This window comes from Nerophis lumbriciformis, linkage group LG15 (genome assembly GCF_033978685.3).
Source record: "Nerophis lumbriciformis linkage group LG15, RoL_Nlum_v2.1, whole genome shotgun sequence".
NCBI classification, from domain to species: Eukaryota; Metazoa; Chordata; class Actinopteri; order Syngnathiformes; family Syngnathidae; genus Nerophis; species Nerophis lumbriciformis.
In genome coordinates, this window is record NC_084562.2 from 3,294,030 (window position 1) to 3,318,137 (window position 24,108).

At 38.4% G+C, this 24,108-nt stretch overlaps 1 protein-coding gene across 2 annotated transcripts in view; it reads right to left on the bottom strand.

Annotated features, from left to right (window-relative positions):
* Positions 1–239: 239 nt before the first annotated feature.
* LOC133616009 (anoctamin-5-like) overlaps positions 240–24,108 on the bottom strand; it is a 111,560-nt gene continuing 87,691 nt past the window's right edge. For both annotated transcript variants that reach the window (XM_061974988.2, XM_061974989.2), the window contains 12 exons: positions 21,013–21,118; positions 20,831–20,891; positions 19,301–19,452; positions 16,508–16,582; positions 16,208–16,433; positions 15,952–16,130; positions 13,950–14,047; positions 9,462–9,592; positions 9,161–9,366; positions 8,874–9,061; positions 7,645–7,750; positions 240–1,095 (listed from right to left, as the gene is read on the bottom strand). In XM_061974988.2, the coding sequence (XP_061830972.1) occupies positions 871–1,095; positions 7,645–7,750; positions 8,874–9,061; positions 9,161–9,366; positions 9,462–9,592; positions 13,950–14,047; positions 15,952–16,130; positions 16,208–16,433; positions 16,508–16,582; positions 19,301–19,452; positions 20,831–20,891; positions 21,013–21,118 (1,753 nt within the window). In that variant the 3' untranslated portion in view covers positions 240–870. The remainder of the gene's footprint in view (positions 1,096–7,644; positions 7,751–8,873; positions 9,062–9,160; positions 9,367–9,461; positions 9,593–13,949; positions 14,048–15,951; positions 16,131–16,207; positions 16,434–16,507; positions 16,583–19,300; positions 19,453–20,830; positions 20,892–21,012; positions 21,119–24,108) is intronic.

The following is a 24,108-nucleotide window of genomic DNA, read 5'->3' on the forward strand; positions in this document are numbered from 1 at the left end:
AATATAAAATATAACATATGTAATATTTACATATTATATATACAGTATATAATATATACTGATATATTATATTATTAATTTTATATAATATATACAATATATAACAAATCCCAAATACCATGTACAATATTACAGTACATGTAAAAGCCAGCATAAAATAAAGGAATAAATAAAATAAAATAAATAAAGTAACTTCCATCCATAAAGTTGACAATAATCATGTAGAAGTGACCATGATGTGAATCATTGTTGCAAATTTTAATTCAGGTTGGACAATAAATACATTGGATTGTTACAGTAGCAGTTTTCTTTTTCACATAAACATAGAACACTCAAGCAACACAGATGGCAATCTTATAGCCCAGCTAAAGATCATACTCACATATTTATGATCCGGGTGATTATTTTCCACTGTTTATTCACGACCACAGTAACAAACCAGCAACAATGAGGATATTTTTCACCACCAACACATTATTAGCTTTTTCCGACAAGTTCAGCCCTTCACTTTGCACACGTTGTCACATGCGGGGAGATAAGAAAATCTGTTAGTTGAGAAGGGTAATTACACTGTCATTAGCTCAACAATAAAACAAACATAAACACATGTAGCTTGGAACGAAGGAAGGCATTGCGTAAGGAGTCGCACAATACAATCGTTATGCTCATTGTTGCTCATTTTGACATCAACACCTTCCAGTTTTTGACGGCACAAATATAGTACATGCATTTAAACAGCAGATTTGTATTTTTTTTCTTGCTCGGATCCTAATATAGGAATATCTTATAGCCTATTAAAAAAAAGAAGCAAGGCCAGCATTTGGATGCCATCAGCAGTTGAACCCACAACTCTTAAATGTCCATTCTTGGCTACAGGCACTCGGACAGCACTTCATGCTTGTCCAGCTCAGTGGACATCTCTGTGAAGGCCTCGGTGACGAAGCTGGCGCTCAGCTGAAGTTTGAGCCTCTCCACCTCATAGTTATGCAGGTATTCTTGGATCAGGTAGCGTTCCCGTTTGATCCGCGCCTTTACGTCCGAAGGTACGTCCGGGATCATCCAGGCCACAAAGAATTTCACCACAAAGACCACGTGCTGCGAAAGGAGAAGCTCCAACTTAAAGGGGATCCACACTTTTTGGGGAATTTTGTCCATCGTTCACAATCATCATTATTACAAGAACACATGTTTTTTTTTAGGATTTTAAAGATGGTAAAAAACAACTTAAAAACCCTCCATCAACGTTTTATATATATATATATATATATATATATATATATATATATATATATATATATATATATATATATATATATATATATAATGTAGAAACATACACGTTCACAACAATATGTAATATGTTCAATATTTAGCGTATTTTGGTCATTTTAATCATTATAATGTTAAATTTCTGTTTCCATAGCAGCGCACTTCTGACTTCCTACTCCCGGAAACAAACGCGAGTGTGTTTTCAAGTCATGGCAGACTTGGTAACAGACAATGAGGATGATTATTTTTGGACAAATGAGGATTCACAACCTTATTAGCTTTTTGAAGCTGAATATACAGAGGATGGTGAAAAACGCTTGGAAGATGCGGCTAATGGGAATTACCGTTGTAGCCTTCAACGCCCTCTAAAACAACTTCAAAACCCTCCATCAACGTTTTATATACACACTGCAGGTATATATATACAGGTAAAAGCCAGTAAATTAGAATATTTTGAAAAACTTGATTTATTTCAGTAATTGCATTCAAAAGGTGTAACTTGTACATTATATTTATTCATTGCACACAGACTGATGCATTCAAATGTTTATTTCATTTAATTTTGATGATTTGAAGTGGCAACAAATGAAAATCCAAAATTCCGTGTGTCACAAAATTAGAATATTACTTAAGGCTAATACAAAAAAGGGATTTTTAGAAATGTTGGCCAACTGAAAAGTATGAAAATGAAAAATATGAGCATGTACAATACTCAATACTTGGTTGGAGCTCCTTTTGCCTCAATTACTGCGTTAATGCGGCGTGGCATGGAGTTGATGAGTTTCTGGCACTGCTCAGGTGTTATGAGAGCCCAGGTTGCTCTGATAGTGGCCTTCAACTCTTCTGCGTTTTTGGGTCTGGCATTCTGCATCTTCCTTTTCACAATACCCCACAGATTTTTAATGGGGCTAAGGTCAGGGGAGTTGGAGGGCCAATTTAGAACAGAAATACCATGGTCCGTAAACCAGGCACGGGTAGATTTTGCGCTGTGTGCAGGCGCCAAGTCCTGTTGGAACTTGAAATCTCCATCTCCATAGAGCAGGTCAGCAGCAGGAAGCATGAAGTGCTCTAAAACTTGCTGGTAGACGGCTGCGTTGACCCTGGATCTCAGGAAACAGAGTGGACCGACACCAGCAGATGACATGGCACCCCAAACCATCACCGATGGTGGAAACTTTACACTAGACTTCAGGCAACGTGGATCCTGTGCCTCTCCTGTCTTCCTCCAGACTCTGGGACCTCGATTTCCAAAGGAAATGCAAAATTTGCATGGTTGGGTGATGGTTTGGGGTGCCATGTCATCTGCTGGTGTCGGTCCACTCTGTTTCCTGAGATCCAGGGTCAACGCAGCCGTCTACCAGCAAGTTTTAGAGCACTTCATGCTTCCTGCTGCTGACCTGCTCTATGGAGATGGAGATTTCAAGTTCCAACAGGACTTGGCGCCTGCACACAGCGCAAAATCTACCCGTGCCTGGTTTACGGACCATGGTATTTCAGTTCTAAATTGGCCCGCCAACTCCCCTGACCTTAGCCCCATAGAAAATCTGTGGGGTATTGTGAAAAGGAAGATGCAGAATGCCAGACCCAAAAACGCAGAAGAGTTGAAGGCCACTATCAGAGCAACCTGGGCTCTCATAACACCTGAGCAGTGCCAGAAACTCATCGACTCCATGCCACGCCGCATTAACGCAGTAATTGAGGCAAAAGGAGCTCCAAACAAGTATTGAGTATTGTACATGCTCATATTTTTCATTTTCATACTTTTCAGTTGGCCAACATTTCTAAAAATCTCTTTTTTGTATTAGCCTTAAGTAATATTCTAATTTTGTGACACACGGAATTTTGGATTTTCATTTGTTGCCACTTCAAATCATCAAAATTAAATGAAATAAACATTTGAATGCATCAGTCTGTGTGCAATGAATAAATATAATGTACAAGTTACACCTTTTGAATGCAATTACTGAAATAAATCAAGTTTTTCAAAATATTCTAATTTACTGGCTTTTACCTGTATATATAATGTAGTAACAGACACATTCATAACAATATGTTCAATATTTACCATATTTTGGTCATTCTAATCATTGCCGGAAATTATTTCTTCCGCGCATTGATTACCGTTTCCATAGCAGCGCACTTCTGACTTCCTACACCTGAAAACAAACGCGAGTGTGTTTGAACAAATGAAGATTCACAACCTTAGCTTTTTGAAGCTGAATATACAGAGGATGGTAAAAAATGCTTGGAAGATGCGGCTAATGGGAATTACCTTTGTAGCCTTCAACGCCCACTAAAACAACTTCAAAACCCTCCATCAACGTTTTGTATACACACTGCAAGTACATATATATAATGTAGTAACAGACACGTTCATAACAATATGTAATATGTTCAATAATTACCATATTTTGGTCATTTTAGTCATTATAATGTTAAATTTCTGTTTCCATAGCAGCGCACTTTTGACTTCCTACTCCCGGACACAAACGCAAGTGTGTTTTCTAGTCATGGCAGACTTGGTAACAGACAATGAGGATGATTATTTTTGGACAAATGAGGATTCACAACCTTATTAGCTTTTTGAAGCTGAATATACAGAGGATGGTAAAAAAAAGCTTGGACGAAGCGGCTAATGGGAGTTACTATTGTAGCCTTCAAAGCCCTCTAAAACAATTTCAAAACCCTCCATCAACGTTTTATATAAACACTGCAAGTCTATATATAATGTAGTAACAGACATGATCATAACAATATGTAATATGTTCAATATTTACCATACGTTGGTCATTTTAATCATTGCCGGAAATTATTTATTCCGCGCATTGATTACCGTTTCCATAGCAGCGCACTTCTGACTTCCTACTCCTGAAAACAAACGCGAGTGTGTTTGGACAAATGAAGATTCACAACCTTAGCTTTTTGAAGCTGAATATACAGAGGATGGTGAAAAACGCTTGGAAGATGCGGCTAATGGGAATTACCGTTGTAGCCTTCCACGCCCTCTAAAACAACTTCAAAACCCTCCATCAACGTTTTCTATACACACTGCAAGTATATATATATATATGTATATATATATATATATATATATATATATATGTATATATATATATATATATATATATATATGTATGTATGTATATATATATATATATATATATATATATATATATATATATATATATATATATATATATATATATATAATGTAGTAACAGACACGTTCACAACAATATGTAATATGTTCAATAATTACCATATTTTGGTCATTTTAGTCATTATAATGTTACATTTCTGTTTCCATAGCAGCGCACTTCTGACTTCCTACTCCCGGAAACAAACGCAAGTGTGTTTTCTAGTCATGGCAGACTTGGTAACAGACAATGAGGATGATTATTTTTGGACAAATGAGGATTCACAACCTTATTAGCTTTTTGAAGCTGAATATACAGAGGATGGTGAAAAAAGCTTGGACGATGCGGCTAATGGGAGTTACCGTTGTAGCCTTCAAAGCCCTCTAAAACAAATCAAATCAAATCAAATCAACTTTATTTATAAAGCACATTTAAAATTTACCACAGGTCAAAACCCTCCATCAACGTTTTATATACACACTGCAAGTCTATATATAATGTAGTAACAGACATGTTCATAACAATATGTAATATGTTCAATATTTACCATATTTTGGTCATTTTAATCATTGCCGGAAATTATTTCTTCCGCGCATTGATTACCGTTTCCATAGCAGTGCACTTCTGACTTCCTACTCCTGAAAACAAACGCGAGTGTGTTTGGACAAATGAAGATTCACAACCTTAGCTTTTTGAAGCTGAATATACAGAGGATGGTGAAAAACGCTTGGAAGATGCGGCTAATGGGAATTACCGTTGTAGCCTTCAACGCCCTCTAAAACAACTTCAAAACCCTCCATCAAGGTTTTGTATACACACTGCAAGTATATATATATATATATATATATATATATATATATATATATATATATATATATATATATATATATATATATATATATATATATATATATATATATATAATGTAGTAACAGACACGTTCATAACAATATGTAATATGTTCAATAATTACCATATTTTGGTCATTTTAGTCATTATAATGTTAAATTTCTGTTTCCATAGCAGCGCAATTCTGACTTCCTACTCCCGGACACAAACGCAAGTGTGTTTTCTAGTCATGGCAGACTTGGTAACAGACAATGAGGATGATTATTTTTGGACAAATGAGGATTCACAACCTTATTAGCTTTCTGAAGCTGAATATACAGAGAATGGTAAAAAAAAGCTTGGACGATGCGGCTAATGGGAGTTACCATTGTAGCCTTCAAAGCCCTCTAAAACAATTTCAAAACCCTCCATCAACGTTTTATATACACACTGCAAGTCTATATATATAATGTAGTAACAGACACGTTCATAACAATATGTAAAATGTTCAATATTTACCATATTTTGGTCATTTTAATCATTGCCGGAAATTATTTCTTCCGCGCATTGATTACCGTTTCCATAGCAGTGCACTTCTGACTTCCTACTCCTGAAAACGAACGCGAGTGTGTTTGGACAAATGAAGATTCACAACCTTAGCTTTTTGAAGCTGAATATACAGAGGATGGTGAAAAATGCTTGGAAGATGCGGCTAATGGGAATTACCGTTGTAGCCTTCAACGCCCTCTAAAACAACTTCAAAACCCTCCATCAACGTTTTATATACACACTGCAAGTATATATATATATATATATATATATAATGTAGTAACAGACACGTTCATAACAATATGTAATATGTTCAATAATTACCATATTTTGGTCATTTTAATCATTGCCGGAAATTATTTCTTCCGCGCATTGATTACCGTTTCCATAGCAGCGCACTTCTGACTTCCTACTCCTGAAAACAAACGCGAGTGTGTTTGGACAAATGAAGATTCACAACCTTAGCTTTTTGAAGCTGAATATACAAAGGATGGTGAAAAACGCTTGGAAGATGCGGCTAATGGGAATTACCGTTGTAGCCTTCAACGCCCTCTAAAACAACTTCAAAACCCTCCATCAACGTTTTATATACACACTGCAAGTATATATATATATTGTAGTAACAGACACGTTCATAACAATATGTATTATGTTCAATATTTACCATATTTTGGTCATTTTAATCATTGCCGGAAATTATTTCTTCCGCACATTGATTACCGTTTCCATAGCAGCGCACTTCTGACTTCCTACTCCTGAAAACAAACGCGAGTGTGTTTGGACAAATGAAGATTCACAACCTTAGCTTTTTGAAGCTGAATATACAGAGGATGGTAAAAAACGCTTGGAAGATGCGGCTAATGGGAATTACCTTTGTAGCCTTCAACGCCCTCTAAAACAACTTCAAAACCCTCCATCAACGTTTTATACACACACTCCAAGTATATATATACAATGTAGTAACAGACACGTTCATAACAATATGTAATATGTACAATATTTACCGTATTCTGGTCATTTTAATCATTGCCGGAACTGATTTCTTCCGCACATTGATTTCCGTTTCCATAGCAGCACACTTCTGACTTCTTACACCCGTAAACAAACGCGAGTGTGTTTTCTAGTCATGGCAGACTTGGTAACGGACAATGAAGATGATTATTTTTGGACAAATGAGGATTCACAACCTTAGCTTTTTGAAGCTGAATATACAGAGTATGAACTACTGCTTAAAGAAGCAAGCACGAAGGAAGGGTGAGACGTTGGAGCAGACGGAAGCCGCGGACCGCGACTCAAAGCTGTAAATGTGGAAATTGGAGCTAAGCTATTTCTACATAAATTGAGTGCTTACCCAAATACACTGGAAAAATCGTCCCAGGTCAGATGGACCAAACGCACAACTGTCCATCGAGTGAGTCACACTTTAATATTGTACGTGATACACATCGCACGTCATGCATGTTAGTACGACTACAGCACAAATGCTGTCTTTTACAGCTAATACCTTAGCACACCGATGTGTTACTATGCTAGAAAACAGTTCCTCAGTGTTCGCTCTTACAATAACCATGTTGCTACGGCATGGTTATTATACAGGTTACGGAACTTAAATTAAATATTGTTGACGGTTTTTGAATGCATTTTTTTAAGTGATTTAGAGGTAGAATCAATTGCTCCCATTGGCTGCATTGCTAGCCAGCAAGAACGAGACGACTTTTATAAGTCAGCATGCAAAAAAAACCAAACCTTTTGTCTTCTTGTCTCTCACAATGATTGTGAACGATAGGCAAAAAAAAAAAGGTGCAGTTCCCCTTTAAGCATTCCTATTTCATATAATATAAAATGTAATAATGTATCATACCTCCATGATGATAATGAAGGCCATCTTGGCGGCCAGTATGTGCCAGAACTGCATGGTGTGAGTATACTCCCTATGATGGCCTGGGGGATAGCGATAATCTCTGTATCTGTAAAATCCAACAAGGAAGGTGTGGCATGAATAGAAAAAAAACACAATAAGCCTGCAATGGTATAGAAAATAACACTTCTGCTAACCAGAAATATAGATTACACACAATGTCTCAAGAAACAAACATTTTGCAGACACTCACAAAACGGGTAATAAAAGTGACTGTGGAAAAAAATGTACACACGATTTACACCAAAGTATGGCCAACACATATTGTTTAGACTAGAGATGTCCGATAATGGCTTTTTTGCCGATATCCGATATTCCGATATTTTACAACTCTTAATTACCGATTCCGATATCAACCGATACCGATATATACAGTTGTGGAATTAGCACATTATTATGCCTAATTTTGCTGTGATGCCCCGCTGGATGCATTAAACAATGTAACTTTACCATGAATTGATTAACGTGGACCCCGACTTAAACAAGTTGAAAAACTTATTCGGGTGTTACCATTTAGTGGTCAATTGTACGGAATATGTACTGTACTGTGCAATCTACTACTACAAGTTTCAATCAATCAATCAAAAACAAGGTTTTCCAAAATAAGAGAACAACTTCAACTCCAGTTATGAAAAAAGTGCCAACATGGCACTGCCATATTTTTTTTATCATTGAAGTCACAAAGTGCATTATTTTTTTTAACATGCCTCAAAACAGCTTGGAATTTGGGACATGCTCTCCCTGAGATAATCCTAATACCCACTACAACTATGGGAAATACTATACTTTGATTTTCACAAAGTGCATTATTATTATTTTTTTTAAACATGCCTCAAAACAACAGCTTATGTAAATCTATACCTGTGCATAAAGTATTTATAAAGTGTATGATTTGGTACCAATGCCTACTGACAAGAAAAACAGACAATAATCAAATGTCCACTGCAGAGGACGATGGATCTCAAAATAATATGTGGCCATATGTGGCCATCAAACTAAAGTACTTTCAAATATTTTTAATAAAAACACAGTGGGCTTGTGTCACTACACAAAACTCTATGTTATAGCTCTGACACACACCATCAGTGTATACCTCAATGTATTATAAAAAAAACCCCAGCTTTTTTGCACTAAAATCTAAGTCCATTACATTGTAAAAATATGCTTAATACCTGCAGTTGGCTGTTGAATTATCGAACCAGGAGGCTTCTTCTTCTGGCATGTTGGGGTCAGGGATCTCTGAAATGTTGTATACTGACAAGCTGTTGTTCACGTAACCCCGCATGGAGCCCTCTTTACTGTACGCATACAGGTAGACCAGACGAGGAATCATGTCTGAGGTGAATGCCATAATGAACGCCTGAAATCAACGAGAACGACAAAGAAGCATAATGCAATAAATGGACAATAAATCCATTCCCCCCATTGTGTGAGCAGCAAAATAGACAAGGAAACACACATTTGTAACAACGGACAATATGGCAACTGCATTGAGTATCTCCTGCCATGCTCCGATGTTTCTGGCCTTGGACGCCACAGGTCGTCTGAACTGGGTGGTGAACTTCCAAGCATCCACTCTAATTTCCAGAATGTTGTTAAAAAGAGCCAGTAGGGGAGCCAAAGGAAACGAGGCTACAAACAGAGTGATGAAACCAAACTGGACAACTGAGAGGGTGCATAAAAAGACGGAAAAAAACACGATTAATTCAGTAAAAGTTCAAATAGAATTAACATAGCGTACAAAACATTATCCATCATACCCATCTCCAAGTACTCATAGAACAATCCTAGCTGGCCGAAGTTCTGCAGGACATTGTCCTGCTCCCAGCGGCTGCAATGATTCTCAGGATGGTGCCGTCCTCTTCGGCTGCTCCACCAGTTACGCATCAACCTGATAAAGGCCATAAAGGCATCGTTTAGGCCAGAGGTGTCCAAACTTTTTTCACTGAAGGGCGCACGCCAAAAAATTCAAAGAATGTGGGGACCATTTTGATAGTTTTCATTTTCAAAACTAGTACAATAGACAGACTTTTTTCAACCTTTAGGGTTCACCTCAAGTTTGGTCCCGGGGAACCAGAAGGGTCTCAGTCCAAAAACTTTGAAAAAAATAAGTCATGTACGATTATCATTATTATTCAACGCTTAAATCTCTAGATCAACTTTGTATCTATCTGTCGATATCAAGATTTTATGTATTTATTCATTCTTTATTAAATTTTTTTATACCCATCTTGTTAAAACCCTGTTTTTTAGGACAAAAAATATGAGCGGAATATTTGTTGTGAAGTAATTAGAGCCTTAATAGGTCAATAATTTATAACAACATTGATTTTGATTCGTTATAATTTTTTGAGAAATTAGTTTTTAGAAAAAAATCCAACTAAACTTATTGGGGATGCAAAGGGGCCCCCACTCATTTAAGTGTTAAAAATATGTCATACATTTGTTTTACCTCTAGATTAACTTCAGATCTATTTTATTATTTTTTTCATGTTTTTGTTTGTTTGTTTTTTGCCCTTTTTGTCAAAGAAAACTTAGTTTTCTATACAGCAAACGCACAAAAGTTATTCAAAATGCAGCCTTGAACGGGTCAATAATTCATAATAACATTGATTTTGATCCAATATCATTTTCTGAGCAATGACCGCTATAAAGAAAAAAAAAAACATCCTGCATGGCATCTTTGTGTTAATAGAGTAAACATTGCAACATGTTCACGTTACGTTACACCTGTTTGCGCTTTTATTCCACTTTTTAATGTTTTCTTTCTGAATAGTATTTTTAAAATGTGCCTCGGACTGTCAACACTTTGGACACCGAAGGAAAGTGTTTGGTCAGATGACACTGCAGCGCCTCAAAAAGCCATTTTACGTGCCTTAATCAGCAGTTGAAGCCCTATCAGCAAATTAACCTGAAAACAATATGTAACATTGCAAAACAGTCTCCAGATCCACCCCAACTAAAACCATAGCCGAGGCATGGGATAAACCATATAGAACATATTATGATCTATATTATATACAGTATATTATTACGATGGTACATCGGTTTTTGTAAGCCCCACTTTTCATATGATTTACTTTTTGGAAAAAAATGTCCCCACATTTTTACCCTGGCTTTCCATAAATCGTTTTGGTTATCATATGGCCAAACAACTGGTCTGTCTTTGTGGGATTGGGTGCCCAAATAAATAATCCCTTTCGTTAGTGGACAGACACGTGAAACACAAAGTACAGAAATAAGACAAGGAAAAGGGAAAAAGGCAACACAAAATGTAATGGAATACATACATCTAACATACAGTGAATGAAGCGGCATGTGCTTACAGTAAGAACCCTCAGGGTGGGATAACAAAGAGCTGCACATTACAATCTCCTCTGACAGGAGTAAAGGGAATACATTCAGTCAACACAAACACAGGAAACAGATGTAACAAAATAACAGCACAAAAATGAAACACAGTATGACCACCAGAAAATTGTGTGGACTGGCATTTTGATAAAGCATGTGAAAAATACTGTTAAATTCAAGAAATAACTCAGAGTTAAGTCTTCACCAAGAGCTTTCAATAAAGGTAAAATTCAATTTTGTGTACCATGTATATGTACTTCACATTGTTTTCTGCATGTAAATCTATAATTATTCTCTATAAAATGTGTTTTTTGTGTCTAGAAGGGATTATTTGGATTTACATTATTTCTTATGTGAGCAATTGCTTAGGTTTTCATATGAGTCAAAAAACGAAGGTACCATGGTACTATTAAGAATGCACACTAATGGCCACAACATTATGTAGCTCTGTATAATGTAATACAAGGTTTTTGAAAGGAATAAAGCGGGCCTCCTCTTAGAGGCTTCAAAAGACTTGAGAAAATACAGAAAAACATCTGTTTCAAACCTGCTAAGCAAACGTATGTGACGTGAGATGCAACATTTTTAGTTCCTTCTATACCACAGGTGTCAAACTCAAGGCCCGAGGGCCAGATCTGGCCCGCCACATCATTTAATTTGGCCCTCGAGAGCCTGGAAATAATATGCTTCATTAAAATACTTTATATTTTCTTACTAAATGTATTAGGGTTTTTCATTTTGACAGAAAAAATACACATACTCAATGCAATCGCATAATTTTTTAAACAAAAATACTATAATATAACAAATTCAAACAATGTTTTCGTTAAACTATAAATACATACTTTTTATCTGCTTCACTTATGATTTCAGAGCAAGTTATTCATCAAATTGTCAAATTTTATAAATAGATTTTACAGCGACTTTATGAAATTGACTGTGGTTTTACAGCATTTTCCACTGTTTTTTGACCATAAAATGCTGGCAACTGAGCTGTCAGTCTTTTACTGTAAAAAATGGTGGTACTGATTTGCTATTCACAATAGTACACGGTACAATATACAGTTGTCGTTTTTTACGGTAAAATCCGTCAGTTAAGTTACCAGAATTTTACTGTAAAAATGCAGTTTTATATTTACAGTAAAAAAAACCTGTCAATTTTAAAGTAAAATTCTATAAACTGAGCTGACAGTTTTGTACCATGAAAAATAGTGGTACTGTGTATTCCATTTACAGTAACATGCTGGAAAAAAAATCACTGTAAATTTTACGGTAACATTTTTGCAACTGACCTGTCAGTTTTTTATTGTAAAATCTACAAATATATTTTACATTGTACATAAAAAAACAAATCATCAAATGCATAAGTAGTTGTGTAATAATATAATTCACTGCTAGAAGTGGCCCTTTAAAGGCCTACTGAAATGCGATTTTCTTATTTAAACGGGGATAGCAGGTCCATTCTATGTGTCATACTTGATCATTTCGCGATATTGCCATATTTTTGCTGAAAGGATTTAGTAGAGAACATCGACGATAAAGTTCGCAACTTTTGGTCGCTGATAAAAAAGCCTTGCCTCTACCGGAAGTAGCAGACGATATGCGCGTGACGTCACAGGTTGTGGAGCTCCTCACATCTGCACATTGTTTACAATCATGGCCACCAGCAGCGAGAGCGATTCGGACCGAGAAAGCGACGATTTCCCCATTAATTTGAGCGAGGATGAAAGATTTGTGGATGAGGAAAGTGAGAGTGAAGGACTAGAGGGCAGTGGGAGCGATTCAGATAGGGAAGATGCTGTGAGAGGCCGGTGGGACCTGATATTCAGCTGGGAATGACCAAAACAGTAATAAACACAAGACATATATATACTCTATTAGCCACAACACAACCAGGCTTATATTTAATATGCCACAAATTAATCCCGCATAACAAACACCTCCCCCCTCCCGTCCATATAACCCGCCAATACAACTCAAACACCTGCACAACACACTCAATCCCACAGCCCAAAGTACCGTTCACCTTCCCAAAGTTCATACAGCGCATATATTTCCCCAAAGTCCCCAAAGTTGCGTACGTGACATGCACATAGCGGCACGCACGTACGGGCAAGCGATCAAATGTTTGGAAGCAGCAGCTGCATGCGTACTCACGGTACCGTGTCTGCGCATCCAACTCAAAGTCCTCCTGGTAAGAGTCTCTGTTGTCCCAGTTCTCCACAGGCCAATGGTAACGCTTGACTGTCATCTTTCGGGAATGTAAACAATTAAACACCGGCTGTGTTTGTGCTGTTGCTGCAGCCGGCCGCAATACACCGCTTCCCACCTACAGCTTTCTTCTTTGCTGTCTCCATTGTTCATTGAATAAATTGCAAAAGATTCACCAACACAGATGTCCAGAATACTGTGGAATTTTGCGATGAAAACAGACGACTTAATAGCTGGCCACCATGCTGTCCCAAAATGTCCTCCACAATCCGTGACGTCACGCGCAGGCGTCATCATACCGAGACGTTTTCAGCAGGATATTTCGCGCAAATTTTAAAATTGCACTTTAGTAAGCTAACCCGGCCGTATTGGCATGTGTTGCAATGTTAAGATTTCATCATTGATATATAAACTATCAGACTGCGTGGTCGGTAGTAGTGGGTTTCAGTAGGCCTTTAAGGGCAAACGTAACTGCGATATGGCCCTCAATTAAAACGAGTTTGACACCCCTGTTCTATACAATGAGACTCGCAAACAAAACATCTACAAAATATTTTTTGTTCATATTATTGCATGTGCTGTACTTTGAAAACCCCTGATATGATACATGCTTTCTAATAATTACCAGAAAAAAAACAAGGATCACCTGTATATTTGTAAGTAAGAGTATGATGATTTGGACTTACGGTAGCAGAGCTTCCTGGATGTTTCCCCACAGTTGTTTTCCTGCCATGACGATCACCAACTGAGTGGTCAGCTCAATCAGACAGCCTCCAGGGTCACACTAGGATGGTAAAAAGTTGAAATACAGTATATTGTGATTTGATTTACTACTGACTGCTGCCAAATTGCACACTGGGGCACTCGAAGAAATATGGCAGAACCTCTGGCATAATTCTCCTGCTGTGTTAAATTGAAGAGAACATTGAAATGGATGGTCTGCGGTCAAATTTATTCCATTTCTATTTACAAAACCCAAAACCAGTGAAGTTGGCACGTTGTATAAATCGTAAATAAAAACAGGATACAATGATTTGCAAATCATTTTCAACCTATATTCAATTGAATAGACTGCAAAGACAAGATACTTAGCGTTCGAACTGGTAAACTTAGGTTTTTTTTTGCAAATATTAGCTCATTTGGAATTTGATGTCTGCAACACAAGTGGCAAAAAAGACTGAGAAAGTTGAGGAATGCTCATCAAACACCTGTTTGGAACATCCCACAGGTGAATAGGCTAATTGGGAACAGGTGGGTGCCATGACTGGGTATAAAAGCAGCTTCCATGAAATGCTCAATCATTCACAAACAAGGATGGGGCGAGGGTCACCACTTTGTGAACAAATGCGGGAGCAAATTGTCCGACAGTTTAAGAACAACATTTCTCAACCAACTATTTCAAAGAATATAGGGATTTCACCATCTACGGTCCGTACTATCATCAAAAGGTTCAGAGAATCCGGACAAATCACTGCATGTAAGCAGCATGCCCGTGACTTCCGATTCCTCAGGCGGTACTGCATCAAAAACCGACATCAGTGTGTAAAGGATATCGCCACATGGGCTCAGGAACACTTCAGAAAACCACTGTCAGTAACTACAGCTGGTCGCTACATCTGTAAGTGCAAGTTAAAACTCTACTATGCAAAGCGAAAGCCATTTATCAACAACACCCAGAAGCGCCACCAGCTTCGCTGGGCCCAAGCTCATCTAAGATGGACTGATGCAAAGTGGAAAAGTGTTCTGTGGTCTGACAAGTCCACATTTCAAAGTGTTTTTGGAAACTGTGGACGTTGTGTCCTCCGGAACAAAGAGGAAAAGAACCATCCGGATTGTTATAGGCGTAAAGTTCAAAAGCCAGCATCTGTGATGGTATTGGGTGGTGTTTTAGTGCCCAAGGCATGGGTAACTTACACATCTGTGAATGCACTATTAATGCTGAATGGTACATACAGGTTTTGGAGCAACATATGTTGCCATCCAAGCAACATTATCATGGACGCCCCTGCTTATTTCAGCAAGACAATGTCAAGCCACATTCTGCACGTGTTACAACAGCGTGGCTTTGTAGTAAAAGAGTGCGGGTACTAGACTGGCCTGCCTGTAGTCCAGACCTGTCTCCCATTGAAAATGTGTGGCACATTATGAAGTGTAAAATACGACAACGGAGACCCCGGACTGTTGATGAACTTATGCTGCACATCAAGCAAGAATGGGAAATAATTCCACCTGCAAAGTTTCAAAAATTGGTCTCCTCAGTTCCCAAACGTTTACTGAGTGTTGTTAAAAGGAAAGGCCATGTAACACAGTGGTAAAAATGCCCGTGCCAACATTTTTGCAATGTGTTGCTGCTATTAAATTCTAAGTTAATGATTATTTGCAAAAAAAAAAAACGTTTCTCAGTTCGAACATTAAATATCTTGTCTTTGCAGTCTATTCAATTGAATATAAGTTGAAAATAATTTGCAAATCATTGTATTCTGTTTTTATTTACCATTTACACAACGTGCCAACTTCACTGGTTTTAGGTTTTGTAGATTAGAAAACAAGGTCCAAGGCTAGGGATTGGAACCTTTCACAGTTGAATCCAAATTCCCAGTACTTGCGAATCGCTGCCGGTACTCAACAGTATACATTTTTGGTATTTTTGTGTGTGTTCAAATGTGTTGAGAGATCAGAGATACCCACCTCTTCATTTCTCAGCTTGCTCCAATTTCCGAACATGTATGAATATTCACCGGGGAAGCCAACAAATTTCCCTTTGAAGAAAGCAACGTAGAAGCAAGAGGAGTAATAGTTGACAAACTGAAAGAGGAACATCTTCATGGTGAGCCGGTTCTCATACTCCAAATGGGTCTTTGGAATCTCTGCACGAAGCACACAGTGAGAGATGAGATCCTGAATAACAGTCATAATGTTTGGACACTTGAAAGGATCAGTGTACCCATATCAGTGATCCAGACAGCCACCCTCTCATAGAAAAAGTTGAGGATCATGATGATGACAAAGTTAATGCAGGAAGCAGTCACAGAGGTGGCCAGTTGTGGAGTAATGAACCTGCCCACCACCTGGATCTTCCTCATGGGGTTTTTGATGATACTTGCAAAGGCAGCATACACAGCCAGCCTGTACGCTATGACCCCAATAATACATGCCAGGATCAGAGAGATCTGTGGAGAGAGCAAACAGTATTAGAAGTGTATGGCCCATGGTCCATTGTGAAACTGCTCAATCATCCACATACCCAGAAGATGACCGTGGTTGCAGAGAGGCAGAAGCGAGCGCACTTGCTGGTGGTGGGAAGATATGGTTCCATTTCCTGCAAGGTGAGTTATTGTTATTGCATTCATAAATAGACTTTTTTAGGGCTGTCAAAATAATGTAGTAATCCTGATTCCAATTAAATTCACTGGCACAAATTGGTTCTTCAGCACTATCTGGCGGCAGAACTCATTGGAAATTGACGATACTAAGCAACATAGTTTGAGATAAAAACACACAAAATAAAAGACTAAACAATTGACATAGTTTAGTTTGCATACTAGATTATAGGGAAAAAAATACTAAAAACTAATGAAATTATCTGTCCATGCTGCTAGTTAATTTTACTTGATAAGAGATCCTAAATTAGGATTTATACATCTAGAAATTGGCATGACTTTTAGGCTACAAGTAAGTATTTTATTCTGAAAACAAACATTATTCAACTTGCAATTCTTAAATTAAGCATCAAGAATCTTTAAACATTAACATATTTGAATAGTGAAGTGAAGGGAAGTGAATTAGATTTTATATAGCGCTTTTTTCTAGTGACTCAAAGCACTTTTACATAGTGAAACCCAATATCTAAGTTACATTTAAACCAGTGTGGGTGGCACTAGGAGCAGGTGGGTAAAGTGTCTTGCCCAAGGACACAACGGCAGTGACTAGGATGGCGGACGCGGGGATCGAACCTGGAACCCTCAAGTTGCTGGCACGGCCACTCTACCAACCGAGCTATACCGCCCCCTTACAGGTATTTAGGTATTTTCTAAATTTTAACATGTTTAAACTAGAATATTCAAAATATAATTATGCTAAAATTAAGATAAGGATGCAAAGTCAATGACTGAAAAAAGAGTAAATTGCTTTTAAACTATGGATATTTTTAGAAATAAAATGTTAAATCCAGGCAAGTGGTAAACCATTTGCAGTGTATCAACACTGGAAAAACTCACAATCACACCAAGTGTATATTTCAAATTTGTAGTCAAAATATCTTAATAAATTTAAGACAAGTCACAATCCCTATAATAGTATTTTTATTGAGATATAAGAACTTGTTTTTAAGCAATAGATCTTAATAATAGATCTTAATAAAGTTGTATGTCTTATAACAAACTTATGATGCTCAAAAGTAGTATTTTTCCCTAGATCTACCATACCATACCATACCAACTTTATTTATAAAGCCCTTTAAAAACAAGCACAGTTGAAAAACAAAGGGCTGTACACCACAAAGAAATAGAGGCAAAGGACAGACTAAAAAATAACATTTAAAACAGAAATAAAAATACACAATTAAAAAGCAAATATAAATTACCCTAAGAACAGTTTGTTAGATAAAAACAGTTTAAAAGTTAAAAACAGTTCAAAAAGTTAAAAGCTAAAAACAGTTCAAAGTCTCATGCTGGGTTAAAAGCCAGTGAATAAAAATGGGTTTTAAGAAGGGTCTTGAAAATAGCCAAAGAAGGGGCCTGTCTCACATGGAGAGGGAGATCGTTCCAGAGTTTGGGACCCGCAACAGAGAAAGCTCTGTCCCCTCTGAGCTTGCGCTTTGTTTTGGGTACCTCCAGGATCAGCTGATCAGCTGACCTGAGGGACCGGGTGGGGGCATACAGATGGAGCAGCTCAGAGAGGTAAGGTGGGGCAAGACCACGTAAGGATTTAAAAACGAGTAAGATAATCTTAAAATGGACTCTAAAAGACACAGGCAGCCAGTGGAGGGAGGCTAAAACAGGAGTAATGTGCTCTCTTTTTCTTGTGTTAGTTCAAAGTCGGGCAGCTGCATTTTGGACCAGCTGCAGACGTGAGAGGGAGGACTGACTAATTCCAAAATATAAAGAGTTACAGTAATCCAGCCGAGATGTAGTAAAGGCATGGATTACTGTCTCTAACTGTTGCCTAGAAAGAAGGTTTTTAACCTTGGCCAGCTGACGTAAATAAAAAAAGCTGGCTTTCACCACTGTGCCAATCTGACGGTCCAATTTAAAATCACAGTCAATACGAAAGCCCAGGTTGGTGACCATGGGCTTAACGTGCAAATCCAAAGGGCCAAAGTCAACAGGGGGGAGCTCACAGGTACCACTAGGTCCAAACACTATTACTTCTGTCTTCTTTTCATTAAAATTTAAGAAGTTTAGGGCCATCCAGGCCTTGATATCCTCAAGACAGGCAAGTAATGGCTGTATTGAAGAGGCATGATTTCTCTTTAATGGAAAATACATTTGTGTGTCATCGGCATAACAATGAAAAGAAATATCATGCTTTCTTAGGATTGAGCCCAGGGGAAGTAAATAAATAGAAAAGAGAAGTGGTCCCAAAACTGAGCCTTGTGGGACCCCACATGTCAAGGGAGCAACGGAGGATTCAGATCCAGCAACATTCACAGAGAAGGTCCTGTTAGTCAAATAGGACTTCAGCCAACTCAAAGCAGTACCACAGATGCCCACTTGATGCTGCAGGCGTCTAATTAAAATATTATGGTCCACCGTATCAAATGCTGCTGTTAGATCCAGTAAAACTAAAATTACATGATCACCTAAATCTGTTGCTCGAAGGATGTCATTAAAAACCCTTAATAAAGCTGACTCGGTACTATGGAGGGGTTTAGATCTATTGTCTAAAAACAAGTTCTTATGTCTCACTGAAAAATTACTGTTCAGGGGACTGTGACTTGTATTACATTTGTTTAGATGTTTTGACTAGATATTATAAATATATACTTGATTAGATTGTGAATTTTTCCAGTGTATTTTTTTTTAAAGTTCTGGTGCACCTGAGTGATCTTGTTGAGCCTCCTGTTAGTACATCTGATTTCAAACTCGGGACGGATTTGCAGCTGTTGCTGTTCTTCTTCAAAGTCAACCAGATCCCACTCGTACTCCAACCGGGCTTGACGCCGCTTCCAGAATTCCAAGAAGAGCGTTACTGTTGAGCAGAGTTGGAAGCAAAGAAGTGAATATAATTTCATTTTTCTCATTAAAGCAGGTTCTTGTGGTTTTGTTTGACAGAAATGCATAGTGCATTCACCAAAGGTGTTACGCTTCAAGGAGGCACTTTGCCAACCATACCTATGAGAATACCCAAGGCCTGCAGTGTGAAGAAGTACAAAACCCAAAACCAGTCAAGTTGGTACGTTGTGTAAATCGTAAATAAAACTGGGATACAATGATTGGTATTCACAGATGTGTAACTTAATACACCCCCATCCCATCACAGATGCTGGCTTTTAAACTTTGCGCCTATAACAGTCCGGATGGTTCTTTTCCTGTTTGGTCCGGAGGACACGAGCTCCACAGTTTGCAAAAACAATTTAAAACGTGGACTCGTCAGACCCCAGAACACTTTTCCACTTTGCATCAGCCCATCTTAAATGAACTCAGGCTCAGCGAAGCCGGTGGCGTTTCTGGGTGTTGTTGATAAATGGCTTTGGCTTTGCATAGCAGAGTTTTAACTTGCACTTACAGATGTAGCTGACAGTGGTTTTCTGAAGTGTTCCTGAGCCCATGTGGTGATACCCTTTACATAGTGATGTCGCTTTTTGATGGAGTACCGCCTGAGGCATCTAAGGTCACGGGTATGCCGCTTATGTGTAATTTCTCCAGATTCTCTGAACCTTTTGATGATATTACGGACCGTAGATGGTGAAATCCCTAAATTGCTTGCAATAGCTTGTTGAGAAATGTTGTTCTTAAACTTTTGGACAATTTGCTGACGCATTTGTTCACAAAGTCGGGACCCTCGCCCCATCCTTGTTTGTGAATGACTGAGCATTTCATGGAAGCTGCTTTTATACCCAATCATGGCACCCACCTGTTCCCAATTAGCCTGTTCACCTGTGGGATGTTCCAAATAAGTGTTTGATGAGCATTCTTCAACTTTCACAGTCTTTGTTTCCATTTGTGCCAGCTTTTTTGAAATATGTTGCAGGCATCAAATTCCAAATGAGCTAATATTTGCAAAAAATAACAACGTTTCTCAGTTCGAACATTAAGTATCTTGTCTTTGCAGTCTATTCAATTGAATATAGGTTGAAAAGGATTTGCAAATCATTGTATTCTGTTTTTATTTAAGATTTACACAACGTGCCAACTTCACTGGTTTTGGGTTTTGTACATAGTTCGCCAGGAAACCTGACTTGAGCATAATTACACTGGCACGTTGATCTGGCTTTAAGGAAGCACCAGTGCAATGCATTCCTTGAGTGTGAAACATTTAACTGTGAAAATCTGTCCTCTACCGGAGTGGACACATGGGTCACACTGAGGTTTCTACACACTGCGAGAAATTAGAGCTTGTCACTCACCCCAGATCCCCATGAATATGGCAAAGAACACAGTCCCCTCATTGTCAAACAGATGGGATTGCTGGAAGGGAGAACATCACATGGGGTCAAACTATCACAGACGATTAGAGTCTTTATCGCAGACAGTAAATTGTCCTGAAATGTAAACACGGAACTCCTCAAAAATAATTACTGTATGTTACCCAGGATGAAAGACACGTAGAGTTGAGTTTCCAGAAAGAGCACTTTTTGTCACATAGTGGGCACATCACGATCCTGCCTCCAATACTGGTGTCACAAATCTCTTTGCTGAAATGACAGAGCAAGAGAAAGTCAAGGACATGCAACAATCAAGCATGCAGATTTCAATAACAGGCATAGTTGCAGTGGTACCTCGGTTTTTATTTAGGATTGTGTTTCAATATGTCCTAATCATACGAAACTTATAGCACGTTTCCCTTAGGAAATAATATAATTTCAATTAATCTGTTTCGGACAACCAAAAATATTAACAAAACATTATAAAGAATCATTTTAGTTTTAGATGCAGACAACTATAATGGGTGAAATTATACTGAAGCATCGATGTCTTATGGAACTCAAGGAGTGATACTCAATGCCTCAGTAGCTGCGCTTCCATTGGCAGTTTTTCGCAAAATAAAAGCGATATTTCTAAAATCTTGACAAAGTACATTTGCGACTTATCTGTGTTTCCAATAAAGGGTACGGTTTTTTCGGGTCTCCCTATGTCTAGCATTAAAAGATTACAGTTGGTACAAAATGCAGCTGCTAGACTTTTGACAAGAACAAGAAAGTTTGATCATATTACGCCTATACTGGCGCACCTGCACTGGCTTCCTGTGCACTTAAGATGTGACTTTGAAGTTTTACTACTTATGTATAAAATACTAAACGGTCTAGCTCCATCCTATCTTGCTGATTGTATTGTACCATATGTCCCGGCAAGAAATCTGCGTTCTAAGAACTACGGCTTATTAGTGATTCCCAGAGCCAAAAAAAAGTCTGCGGGCGATGGAGCGTTCCAGTACTCTGGAATGCCATCCCGGTAACAGTTAGAGATGCTACCTTAGTAGAAGCATTTAAGCCCCATCTTAAAACTCATTTGTATACTCTAGCCCAGTGGTTCTCAAATGGGGGTACGTGTACCCCTGGGGGTACTTGAAGGTATGCCAAGGGGTACGTGAGATTTTTTTTTTAAATTCTAAAAATAGCAACAATCCCAAAATCCTTTACAAATATATTTATTGAATAATACTTCAACATAATATGAATGTAAGTTCATAAGCAGAACATCAAATCAAGTAGGCTATTCCATTCATTACAATGCAACAATGCAACGATGCAATATTCAGTGTTGACAGCTAGATTTTTTGTGGACATGTTCCATAAATATTGATGTTAAAGATTTCTTTTTTTGTGAAGAAATGTTTAGAATTAAGTTCATGAATCCAGATGGATCTCTATTGCAATCCCCAAAGAGGGCACTTTAAGTTGATGATTACTTCTATGTGTAGAAATCTTTATTTATTATTGAATCACTTGTTTATTTTTCAACAAGTTTTTAGTTATTTTTATATATTTTTTTCCAAATAGTTCAAGAAGACCACTACAAATGAGCAATATTTTGCACTGTTATACAATTTAATAAACCAGAAACTGATTACTTAGTGCTGTATTTTACTTCTTTATCTCTTTTTTTCAACCAAAAATGATTTGCTCTGATTAGGGGGTACTTGAATTAAAAACATTTTCACAGGGGGTACATCACTGTAAAAAGGTTGAGAACCACTGCTCTAGCCTTTAAATAGACCCCCCTTTTAGACTAGTTGATCTGCCGTCTCTTTACTGCTCTGCCCCCCACTCCTGCGTGGAGAGGTTATCAGGTGACCACAGATGACGCGCTAGCTGTTCAAAGACGGGACCCGGGGTGGACCACTCATCTAAAGTTAAAAAGTTAAAGTTAAAGTACCAATGATTGTCACACACACACTAGGTGTGGCGAAATTATTCTCTGCATTTGACCCATCACCCTTGATCACCCCCTGGGAGGTGAGGGGAGCAGTGGGCAGCAGCGGTGGCTGCGCCCGGGAATCATTTTGGTGATTTAACCCCCAATTCCAACCCTTGATGCTGAGTGCCAAGCAGGGAGGTAATGGGTCCCATTTTTTTATAGTCTTTGGTATGACTCGGCCGGGATTTGAACTCCCAACCTACTGATCTCAGGACGGACACTCTAACCACTAGGCCACTGAGTAGGTGCATCAGTTGGGGACGTCTCTGCGCTGCTGACCTGTCTCCACTCAAGATGATCTCCTGCTGGCCCCACTATGGACTGGACTCTCACACTATTAACTAGATCCACTCAACATCCATTACACCGTCGCCCGGGGGCGGGGGTGCCCACATCTGTGGTCCCCTCCAAGGTTTATCATTGAGTTTTTTCTTGCCCTGATGTGGGATCTGAGCCGAGGATGTTGTTGTGGCTTGTGCAGCCCTTTGAGACACTTTTGATTAAGGGCTATATAAATAAACTTTGATTGACTGATTGATACGTGTTTTGCATCATGAGTTGTAATTCTCGTACCGCGAGACTCCACTTTGGGGAAAATATTGCAGCCACCGCTGTTCCCCGGATGTCAATAGAAGACGAAGACAGCGGGTGATCGCTCAACGTCCTTAAGGCCCCCTTGACATTGTTCAGGCATGTCGGTCTGCTCCGAGCCTGCGGCCTCTATTTCCGGGAAGGGAGCCGCGAGACGGCCCAGTGCGCAGGTTCGGTATTTAGGTGCACCTCTGAAAAGTGTTTTCCTCAAGGTTTTGCCAAACACTTCAATATTGAAACATCTCAAAAACCACCTCATGAGAGGCCACAAATGTTTTACCGATATTTGAGAGGTTTTTCGAAATATGGGTGTTTCCATTGCCAGTTTCTTATTGCAACATTTAGGTTTTGCACAATTCTAAAGGTGATGGAAATACAGCTGTTGTGACCAATACAGCTGCTGTGTCACTTGAATGTGAAGCGCCAAACTGAAAGCAAGCACTTCTTTCGGCTCGCGGGTGACTGCTCGCACTGAATAAAGTCGGAGGTGTGACATCGGTTTTCTTCTCCATCATCGATCTAAATGGAACTAAGAAAAATACAAATATTTGAAGGGTGGGATCATTTATTCTTATAGCGCCAAATAAGGTAAAAAAAATGTTTCATATTTCTTTTTGCGCAGCTATTTGTTAAAAAAAAACAAAAAACAAAAAAAACAATAACATTTGCTCACTAT